Source organism: Helicoverpa armigera, chromosome 15 (assembly GCF_030705265.1).
Source record: "Helicoverpa armigera isolate CAAS_96S chromosome 15, ASM3070526v1, whole genome shotgun sequence".
NCBI classification, from domain to species: Eukaryota; Metazoa; Arthropoda; class Insecta; order Lepidoptera; family Noctuidae; genus Helicoverpa; species Helicoverpa armigera.
The window spans coordinates 10,255,007-10,266,825 of NC_087134.1; the positions used below are offsets into that span (position 1 = coordinate 10,255,007).

Consider the following 11,819-nt stretch of genomic DNA (forward strand, 5'->3'; position numbering starts at 1 on the left):
CAGGCTATATAAAAAAATACAGTGAATCATAAATATTAACACAGTTTAACAACCTAAGCTAATATCGACAACGCTTGACATCTCTATGACTCGACATCGATATCGACATGTTTGCTTGTGCTGTTCCGCTTTATTAATTGTAGTATTTAAAATAAATAGTATTTATTTGTAGTTTGAGAGTGTGTTTTTCTGCTTCTATGTAGATTTTTGGCGGTTTTTTGAATTTTTTATATGTCGTGGTGTTTAAGGCTTGTTATGTTTATGTTAGTTTTTTTCTATAAAAAATATTAAATTGTTTGTTAGGTTAACTTACCTTTTTCTCTATCCGATCTTCAATTGCTCTTAGGTATATTTCTTCGAAGTAAAAGATTAGGCAGCCAGTGAGTTTGAAATAATAAAAAATACGGCTAAATATACTAGCATTATTATAATTGCTTTCATTTTACTTTAATACTGTTAATTTACTACATATATGTTTAGTGACTATCAGATGAATTTAGGCAACAGATGTATTTACAAATGAAAGCAATTACGAACTCTGATTTGCTAGGAACACAGGTGTAGGTATATCCAGATTGGCTTCAAACCTTGTCTATCTTCCATGACCTTCAACGTACTATTTCTCGCTAAGTGGTATTGTCCAAATGCTATATTTGTGTACATGAGTTAGTTTTGCAGAGCGTAAAATATCAAGTTAGGGAGCTAAGATATACCTGTGTAAATATGCATATACTTTGCACACATGTGTTTGTAAATAAGTGGTATTGGCAAACGTTTTTAGGAAGACTTAAAAAAACAGTTGACAGTCGACGCCATTTTGTTTAAAATATGAACGTTTAAATGACAATTTTCAAAAAAAGAATGTTTCTTCTATTATTCTTAATTCAAAAATTGCTCTCGCGCAGTTCCATACCTACTTCTCGAACCTTCTAAACGTTTGCCAGGCCACGTTCACGGCGCTCAAAGTAAACACGACTTTATGTCGTACACATAAGGTGTATTGTCCAGTGCAGCGGGTACAAGGGTGTGTGTTCACAGGACGAGACGGATGGTTCTACTGAGAGCACGCGGAGTAGCAGTGCCAGCAGCACACAGAGTCAGAATCTGCCTAACAGTGATGGTGAATATACCAAGACAAATATATTTTGTTCCCTTATGTGCTACTATCTACAACCGTTACTTTTTATCGTTTTCGAATAATAGGTATCATGAGTAAAGCTCGTATAGCATGTTAGAATAACAAAATAAGCTAAAAAAAATGTTTTAGTAAATGCCAGAATAATTTTCCCATTTCTTGTAAGAAGACTACCAGCAAGTGAATTACTCGTAGAATACGATCATATCGTCCAAAGAATATTTTCGGGTAAACTGTGATATCGATATTTTCAGCACAAGCACGACGAAATAAATAAAATATATTAGATTTTTTTAATGACGATTTGTTACCCATACATATTTATGAAGCTCTGGTGTACTATAGGACTTCCGCCGGGTTGGAGTATGCAGCGAGCGCCAAACGGAAGGATATTCTTCATCGACCACAACCAGAAGACCACCACGTGGATAGACCCCAGAACCGGTATGTTATATCATTCTTACAGCATCTACATTATTCTACATTATTGGAGTTGCTTTATTATCTTAACAAGTCTTGTGTTAGAGAATTTCCAAATGTACTTGACGGTGTGATTAAGGTCCGGGCTTGACCGTCTCATCCGGACTATGGACAAGTCGGGAGTCGGGAGTTTACGGGACTAGCTAATGTTTATTTTAGCCCGAGTCGCGAAAATGCCTATTTGAATTGCCCAAATATTCCAATGTTTTTGTTTGTTGGTTATTTTATATACCTCAAAGAACTTTATTTCTTTTTCCCCAGGCTGTGCATCAAGCTTGCCCACCCCCAGCGTGGCAGCGAGCGCGGCGGACGCGGACGAGCTGGGCGCGCTGCCCGAGGGCTGGGAGGAGCGCGTGCACACCGACGGCAGGATCTTCTTCATCGACCACAGTATGTACTGCACAGCCACCCACACCTAGCGACGAGCTGGACCAGGGACCTTTTCAATCAATCGGCGGAAGACTCAGGCCCGCTTTCTACCGAGACGCGACGCGCGACTCTTGAGCCAAGACGGACGAGCTGGGCCTTCTCGTCGCAAAGGCCCAAGTCGTCCGAGTTCTTCTAGATTTTATGATGTTTGAAAAAAAGCAATATCTTTTTGTCAAATTAGCGATTGGATTTAAATCTAAAGATATTTATTTATAGTCCATCTTTTCAATATTGTTTTAAAAACTGTCGTCAAAAAAAACAACTTAATTGACTGGTCACTACACCATTAACGTGGTCGAACATGGGATCGATATTAAATCACACTCCACATCAACTTTTTTTTTTGTTTGTTTTTGAAATACGCTTTCTTTGTCGGAGTATAACCGGTGGCCCATGAATTTGGCTATAATTATTAATTAAATACCCAGTGGTTACAGTATAACCCATATTGCAGACACCCGCACGACGCAGTGGGAGGACCCGCGGCTGTCGAACCCGCAGATCGCGGGCCCGGCCGTGCCCTACTCGCGCGACTACAAGCGCAAGTACGAGTACCTCAAGAGTCAGCTGCGTAAGCCGGTATGTTGTTTGTAATAACACTTCTGAATTCATCATCATTACTCTTTGTTATGTCCAAAGTTGTGTTCAAATCAAACTGACTGTCAGCCACCGAATGTGAATAGGCTCACTCACTCAATGTCAGCGTCTACGCATAGCGTAGTAACGTATCGTAGGTTAGATGTGAACGAAAAAGTCAATATGTATGGAAATACAATAAACTGCGTAATATTCACTTTCAACTAAAATCTTTCGCAGTAAAACAAAAATTACTTTGAGGTTTGCCGCGATCGGTGCGGGTACGCCTTATATCGAATGTTAGCCTGGGTATAGCATTAAAAAAAAAATGAATTTCCCACTACCCGTCGACGCAAGGTGAATCCTTAACTAATAGCAAAAGGAAAAATCTTTATCGGAGGAAAATATTTTCTGTCAATGCCTACAAGTAATTATTTTTTTTTACTTTGCTGTAATGAATATTTTACTTGTGTGTTCTAGAGTAACGTGCCAAACAAGTTCGAGATCAAAGTGCGGCGGAACTCGATCCTCGAGGACTCGTACCGCATCATCAGTTCCGTCAGTCGACTCGACTTGCTCAAGACCAAGCTGTGGGTCGAGTTCGAGTCAGAAGTTGGCCTCGGTGAGTGATCATCATTATTACTTATATTTCTCCACCATCCGAAAGGTACACAAATGTGCAAAAAGTATTTAATAAATATGATGATGATGTTGATGATGATTATGACGTTGTTGATGATGATGACGATGATGATGACGATGACGATGGTGACAATGATGATGATGATGACGATGATGACAACGACTATGATGATGATCATGATGATGATGATGATGACGATTTTAATTGCATACAAAACTTCATTAACTTAATATTTCTTCCAGATTACGGTGGTCTAGCCCGTGAATGGTTCTTCCTACTCTCAAAAGAGATGTTCAACCCTTACTACGGTTTGTTCGAATACTCCGCTATGGACAACTATACCCTGCAGATTAACCCTAACAGCGGTGTTTGTAATGAGGAACATCTGAGCTACTTCAAGTTTATAGGCAGGGTAGCTGGTATGGCCGTGTACCATGGGAAACTTTTAGATGGTAAGTGAAATAATTATTAGTTTTATGAACTATTATTGTATGTGTTTTATTAATTTTTATGTTAGATAAATGGAAGCAAATACACAGTATTCTTTGAATATTTTCAAAATTATAATGGACCTAGTATTGACCCCTGTGGCACACCATAAAAAGTATAGTATGAAGTGTGAAAAGTAAACTAATACGCTACGCTAATATGATTAGTTGTTTTGCTGGAAGCCAAAACGGTATTAGAACAGTTTTTTTTAACCATGTGCCTCATTTGCAAGAATATTATCTGCTTCACAGTATCGAATGCTTTATCAAAATCATCTTACCAGTTTTCTCTTATCCCAATGTTTATTTAAAAGTATATTTTCTTCTATTTTCAGCATTTTTCATCCGTCCATTTTACAAGATGATGCTGGGCAAGCAGATAGAGCTGCTTGACATGGAATCCGTAGACTTAGAATATTACAACTCACTTATGTGGATCAAGGTCAGTTATATCTATATGTCTTTTTTGTTTGCGAAATGACACTGCTTCTGGTAACTTAGAACCAGTAAATACTGATTTCGAAAAGTAACTCTCGAGAATTTAGCGAATAGTTATATTCGCTAAATTCTCATCAGTTTTTTTACTGTCCCAGAACAGTGCCTACCCAAAAGAAATGAGCGTTAATGACTACATTTGTTCAAGACGGATAAATAAAATTAAATATGTAATTTTCAGGAAAACGACCCGTCAGAGCTGTACCTAACGTTCTCAGTGGACGAGGAGCAATTCGGCAAGACCATACAGCGGGAACTGAAGCCGGGCGGCGCTAACATCTCCGTCGATAACGATAACAAGGACGAGTATATCAAGTAAGTTTACGAATTACATTTTTTAGGACTTCTAAGTGTTGTTGTTACGAATATAAAGGAGAGATATAATTTATTTGCAAATGGATGGACTATCTGCAAACAAATTGAATTGATGATTATTACGGTGTGATTTGTTGAAGTTTGATATTACTGGAAATGCTTTTAAAATACAGTAGTATTTTTTTTTTATTTACAATTACATGAAAATATTTGGCCATACAATTTAATTTTTTTTTATTAATTAAAAAAAAAAACATCTAACCTAACCTAATAATATCTTTATGGGTCAGACAAGGTATATTCTTTATATTTTTTTACTAAGTTACAACACGATGGTACTGTGACATACGTATATTTCAAGCCAGTAATAGAGTGTTTATGATATGGGGGCGTTTTTTTTTACAAAAAAATTCTATGAGTTATTATGTACTATAAATAATTTCTCATGTCCTCAGACTAGTGATCGAGTGGCGCTTCGTGTCGCGCGTGGCGGAGCAGATGTTCGCGTTCCTGGAGGGGCTGGGCGCGCTGGTGCCGCTGGCGCTGCTCAAGATCTTCGACGAGCACGAGCTGGAGCTGCTGCTGTGCGGCATACAGCACATCGACGTGCGCGACTGGAGGAACAACACGCTCTACAAGGGGGACTATCATGCTAACCATTTGGTTGTGCAGTGGTTTTGGAGGGTATGTATATCTTTTATCGTTTATTCAAATCAAATCAATTTTGTTTATTAACACAGGTAGGTATATATTTTATAACCTTATGTTAGTTACTCCATAATTCTTGGCTAACATTTGAACATCTTTGACAGTCTAACGAAGGGATATCAGGTTGCCCGAATAACTAGGTTGAGGAAATCAGATAAGCTTCTGCTCTCTCTATTAAACTAGAAGTCATTCCCAAAAAGTTATGAAAACTTTAAGCAAATTACAGTAATATAATATCTTTATATTTACTGTATTACCAAGTATGAACTACATTTAATACTTGAATCAATAAGAGCTAAAGAATTTGTATTCTTGAATTCACAGAAATAGTCATTTTATTATCTTAATTCTTTAGTTTATTGATGTTTTCATGTGTATTATTACCCCATAGGTGGTGCTATCATTTTCGAACGAGATGCGTTCCCGTCTGCTACAGTTCGTGACGGGCACATCCCGCGTGCCCATGAACGGGTTCAAGGAGCTGTACGGCAGCAACGGACCGCAGCTCTTCACTATAGAGAAGTGGGGATCGCCTGACAACTATCCTAGGGCACATACTTGGTGAGTGAATGATTGATTATAAACTAACATTTTAGCTGCAGTATCTTTGAGTAAATGTGCTATGTAACGCTGAAAAAAATGTTTAAATGCCTTGGTAAATGGGCTCCACAACACCAAAAGAATTGTTAAAAAACCAGTAATTACTGAGATTGGCGCAAAATTGGAATTTGTAATTTTTGTACAGGCTAATATCAATGTTCTTCATCTAGTAACTAAATCGCTAGATACATCGGTTATAGAAATACACGGAATGAAAAGTTGCTGTGTTCGGTAATGCGTTATGACGACATAATAATATATAAAATAGTGTACAATTTCCATGTGCTGGGTATATTTATATATTTTTAAAAATTACCTCTTTTTCCTCAGTTTCAACCGCATAGACCTACCTCCATATGAAAGCTACCAACAACTTCGAGAGAAGCTGATCAAGGCCATTGAAGGGTCGCAGGGCTTCGCCGGCGTCGACTGAAGACTCCGCCCTTCACAACCTCTATATATCTTAAAACTGCGGAACTTTCTAGATCACTACAGAGTGCCTACTGTGAGTTTTGAAAGTTAAAATTCTCGATGCGTAAATTATCATCATCTGCCTAGCCTTTTCCCAACTATGGGGAAACTATGGAGCGCTTTCCGAAACACGGAAGAACTCGTTATGACAAGATTGGTCACCCCCATCCACAGACCAACCGCGCCAAGCGGTGCTGAACTTTAGGATCGATCGATCCTAGCCGCTTTGACTTAGCTACGAACTCTATTATAATACAACTTGAATTACAGTATGTATTTCAGCCGACCTATAATTACGTATCGAGAGCGTTAAAATACAAAACTCTGAATCAGCACTCGGAACAAATAAGGTACTGTTCTGATATCTGTCATTGACATGTCATTTGATATTTTCAAAAATGAGGATCAATAACAGATGTTAGATAAATCCTTATTTATAAAAATAGACGTCAATCACTGGCATTAAATGTTATTGCAATGTTTTTTTTAATGCTCATTAAAATTTTGTTTTTTCAATGCACCAATGATGCCACCTAACTTCTGCTCAATATCGAAGTTTTATAATAGTACGTATTAAATATGGTGGATGGTATGTGTTTCTAGTTGAAACGGAATATTAAATAAATGCTTATAATATTCTGTATATTTCAATGGTGATAAAAATACTTGTTTATGCTATAGCTGTATTTTATACAGATTATATTAAAATAACTAAAAATACGCCTGCCAGCGTGCCATACATACATTAATCATGTCAATATACTAATTTACGTTTTAATCTGTATAAGATATAGCTTAACATAAAACGATGGGATTTACTTCAATTAACCATGTAAATACATAAGAGTTTTTACGGATCTAAAATTAAATTGAAAATGTAAATTTAATAAAAGATAAATCTTCCATCTTTAATGTGTAAATTAATTACTTAACGTCAAAGTAAATGTAAATAAATTGGAAGTCTGAAAATTCCGTAAAAACTAATTTTGTTGGAAAAATGTAAGGTATACGATAACTTTACCTACTGCGGATATGATGTAATACAGATATGCGTCTCCTGATTAAAGACGTATTTTTTTGTTACATAAAATCTTAATTTAGCTGTTGACAGTTCTTTTCAAATAACTTTGGATACCTGTGATGAGATTTCAAATTATCTTACCCTTCATTGGAGTTTATTAACGGAAAAGTCTGTGTTAAAATAATTAATATTTGCTATTTTAAGTACCATTTGAAATTACTTTCGATAAAATCTGTAAATTATTGACGAACACAAAAGAGGAGGGAGGTACCTAAATCCGTTTCAAAATACGTCTTTATTCAATGAATTGATCTGATACATCAGTGGGTAAAAATTATGAATAATGAATGATTATTATTACGTACGTACGATTAGTATTCTAAACGAGTGCCTATCTATATTTAATTGGTGTATAAACAGCTTTCTTCATTTTTTGTTAGTATCTATCGACAATCGTGACAAAATTCATGATGGTTTATTATTTAAACCATAATTCAACAATAAAACATGTAAGCAATCAAATAATCAAAAAAATGTTTAACAATAAACTCAAGATTTAAACACTTCCAATGAACTTATAAATGATATACTCCTGCATTGTAAAATGGAAGAGATATGTCATTTTGACATATATGGTTCACAAAAAAAATAAAATTACATCGGCTTTAAAATAGCAATGACTTAACCGTGTCGAAAGCTTGTCTAATTCATACTTGGCGGAACTAGCTTTACGACTAAGCCATAATGATAATGTCGAAATAAAGCTTCTACAGTTAAAATACTATCATCATCTTCCGAGCCTTTTCCCAACTATGTTGGGGTCGGCTTCCAGTCTAACCGGATGTAGCTGAGTACCAGTGTTATACAAGGAGCGACTGCCTATCTGACCTCCTCAACCCAGTTACCCGGGCAACCCGATACCCCTTTTCCGCCATTTTTAAGGGGACTAGAATCACGGGCCAATTGAAACAGAATTGATATGGCTTCTTAATTATAATGCAATAATTATTCTGAGATTCAATTATACTTGTGTGTATAATATAATACCATACTAATTTATGTGGAAATTTATTATAATATAAAGGTGAAAATGTATACTAAAATTGTGATGTACATGGTGTTTCGTTTTCTGCCTGTCACGTTTGACAGCTGTCAACGTCTCACGACCAATCGCGGTAGCCTTTGATGAGTGAGTGACAATGCCTATGTATTGTTGATAATTTATTCCACGCATTATTTACGATTATAAATTCTAAATAACGTGATATAGTCGGACAAGGCGAAGGCAATGTAAAGTTTTACGAGAAGTATCAATTATTAGTGTGTGACGTAGGCGCCTTGTTCGGACTTCTTTAGCAATTAATTCATTTTGCGTCCTATACTACGTTAGATAAATTGCTTTTCGCTTGGATATATAAAAAGATATTTTCATATATAGCACACTTGTACATAATTTTAGTATAAGGTGTAAAAAATTGCTATGATTGAAATATGTAAAAATAATTAGATTACTGAATGGTATCCATGAAATGGACAGTTGAAATTTATTATTTGAATAATAAAATATAATATTTATTGATAAAGCAATTGTTTACACCCTGTATTTATTTAGTTTTAGACAAGTTGCGTTTTCGTCTATGATCGTTTACTTAATTTAGATAGCTTTATCAATATATTATTTGTATGTCTTTGTAATTTTAGGTGACATAATGAAATGCTCTTTCCTGACTTGAAATATATTAAAATCAATTCCGCGCAATTTCAGTAGTCTCGTTGCGTATAATTGATTGTAATATTCTGTACAACTATTTTGTTCGTATAAAGTTTATTTGTAAAGTATTACATACAATAAATATAATAAAATTAAACACAAGTACATATAACGCTCATTTCGTTATTATAATTTGCCTAAAGTTATAAAGATTCTTATCGAAAATAAAATTGTATAATTCCATATTATTAACGTTTTTCATTGTAAAATGTTGACGAAACATCGTGATATTTTATTATAGTTTGAGAGATAGCATAGTTTTACGATTCGTCATCTTTGAATTAAAATATTTGCGTCAACCTATCGGGAAAAACTGGCTCATATGGTCGGCATCGTAACTTTTGCTAACATTAAAATAAGTATGTAAAAAATATCTAGCATTTAAATAGAAATTAAGATTATGGTTATCAAAAAGTACTAAGGTGGATAAATAACTTGTTTTACTAACTTAGCTCCTAAACTATGTTTTGAAGATGACGCGAGGAATTATTGCTATCTCTTAAATAACCAAGATCTATATTGTGGCGCTATATGAGCGCGTGTGAAGTTACTGACATATGAAAACTGGGAAATAAAGACACAAATACACTGCAAATAATATTGTTCGGATAGCTTCCATAGACAATACGCTTATAAGCGTAGACATGCCGAATGAACTAGCGTCATAATCCAGCCTCCATATATAAAAACGTTTTGCTTACAGACGGTAGATGTTTGACCTAACTACCATACGTAAACTAAATAAAAGATTTCTTGCTTTTTATTTGTGAGGGACTGAAGGATTGACAGTATTTACCCTTTAGGAAATTGCAAACTAACTTAAGTAGATAGTTAATCAATAAAAATAACTTTGATAGCTTATACCGACGGCTCCTAAGTATACTGAGTCAACTAACAAATTTTGCGAATTGCACATTTTTGTGTATTAACACAAATAACAATAAGAATATTGTAAATACACAACAAAAAAGCAATTCGCAAAATTTGTTAGTTGACTCAGTATACTTAGGAGCTTTCTTAATATGTACCTAATAGTAAATAATATGCAAGGCGGCTATTTCCACCATTTTCTAAAGACACGATGTTTCCAGTTTTCATATGTCGTTAATAAATAAATAGGGTTGTCAAACAATGAACAATACGCGGTGTTGTCTAACGTAATCAACGATATTTTTTATTTTATGTTTACGGTAAGATTATTCATGTAAATATAATACTATATTTGAAATTTGAAAAAAAAAATCATTAAAAAGTCATTATTTTGATGCGTGCCTTTAATTTTGACGAATAAACGACCTGTTGTAAAAACTTGCGGTGTGCAAAAATAAAGAATTATACCTATATAAGCACCTACCCTATATTCTATCGTCTATTTATGCTAATATAATAAAGAGGAAATTATTATATTTATTAACATTATTTTGTTTGTTTGTAAAGGTCGGTTTTCTTTCTTTCTTCCCGAGTAACATAGCTTATTTATCCCGGTACGGGCACTAGTACCTACTCAGGGGGCGCGAGTCAAACCGCGGGATATACCGCATAATTTGATATGTTGCCGGGCTACACTATACTAAATACTTTGATATGTTGCCCACACTGATTACCAACGCATCGTACAAAGTTCTCCCAAAATCTGCCGTAATAGTATTGATTACAAAAACCAGCTGGTATGTTGCACAGATTAGTGAGTGTTGCAAGCGCACAGACCTTGACCCGAGGAAGTGGACATTCACCTCGCGCGTGTGGCAACACTGCCGCTTGTTTACAGGTGCCCGGGAATTCGAAGATGGAAGGTGAGATGTAATGAGGTCAAGTTCAATTTAAATTGAATAAAAATTGTTTCTTATTAAAAAAGTGTTTACGTTTACAGCAAATGAAGTCCATATTTGATAATGAAGCTTGCGAAGTAAAATACATATCTGTAACGTGGATGACTGAGAAACCTTTACTCATGAACACCATTTTAAACATGACTTTATGACCTTGATCAAATGGGCTATAATAATAATGATATATTCGGGGTTCTCATAGTTAATTTTAAAACACGAGCACTCTTAAATGAGTAAGAGGAGCCCATACAAAAATACTTTTTTCTATGTATGTACATCGATTTTTTTATTCGGAAAACCAATCTATGTCATGACGATTGACACATGATACTGAGCTTCGAGTATAATATGGAACGCTTGTGAACGTAACCATAGCGCGATTTAACTCGACCCCAACGCCATCTAGTTACGAATGACGAACTAAATTTAACTAAAAATTACTTTCTTGAAAAGTATAGTTGATGATCAAAATGATTTCTAGAAGGCTAATGATTTTGGCTAAAATGTAAATCAGTAAAAAAATGTGCTAAGAGGTAGAGAATATTAGCTGGATTGTTGTGATTGTTCAATTAATTAAAATTAAAATATACCTATCTAATGTAAAAGATTTCTAGATTTATTTTCTTCAGTATTTTTATTTTATAAATGTCAAGCGTAAGTGTAATTGTTTATAGATAGTTCAACTCAGCTTTGCGCGCGGCCCTATGTGTGCGTCGGCTTGTAAATATACAACTTTCATTCGTGTGACAGTGACGTCGTCCGAGCATGACGTGTTCTTATCGCTTTTTGTTATGGGTACAGTCGTTTACGAAAATACTAGTTATTCACGGAGAAATTATTAGGGAGTCAGGTAAAGCG

General features: G+C 35.1%; 1 protein-coding gene across 6 annotated transcripts in view; it reads left to right on the plus strand.

The window, feature by feature from the left end:
- The window catches only part of Nedd4, a 28,019-nt gene extending 17,622 nt beyond the window's left edge, over window positions 1-10,397 (plus strand). For all 6 annotated transcript variants that reach the window (XM_049845381.2, XM_049845380.2, XM_049845383.2 and 3 more), the window contains 11 exons: window positions 1,039-1,120; window positions 1,481-1,579; window positions 1,877-2,005; window positions 2,499-2,623; window positions 3,101-3,242; window positions 3,506-3,715; window positions 4,087-4,193; window positions 4,428-4,561; window positions 5,017-5,245; window positions 5,661-5,830; window positions 6,200-10,397. In XM_049845381.2, coding sequence (XP_049701338.2) covers window positions 1,039-1,120; window positions 1,481-1,579; window positions 1,877-2,005; window positions 2,499-2,623; window positions 3,101-3,242; window positions 3,506-3,715; window positions 4,087-4,193; window positions 4,428-4,561; window positions 5,017-5,245; window positions 5,661-5,830; window positions 6,200-6,302 — 1,530 coding nt within the window. In that variant the 3' untranslated portion in view covers window positions 6,303-10,397. The remainder of the gene's footprint in view (window positions 1-1,038; window positions 1,121-1,480; window positions 1,580-1,876; window positions 2,006-2,498; window positions 2,624-3,100; window positions 3,243-3,505; window positions 3,716-4,086; window positions 4,194-4,427; window positions 4,562-5,016; window positions 5,246-5,660; window positions 5,831-6,199) is intronic.
- The last annotated feature ends 1,422 nt before the right edge of the window (window positions 10,398-11,819 follow it).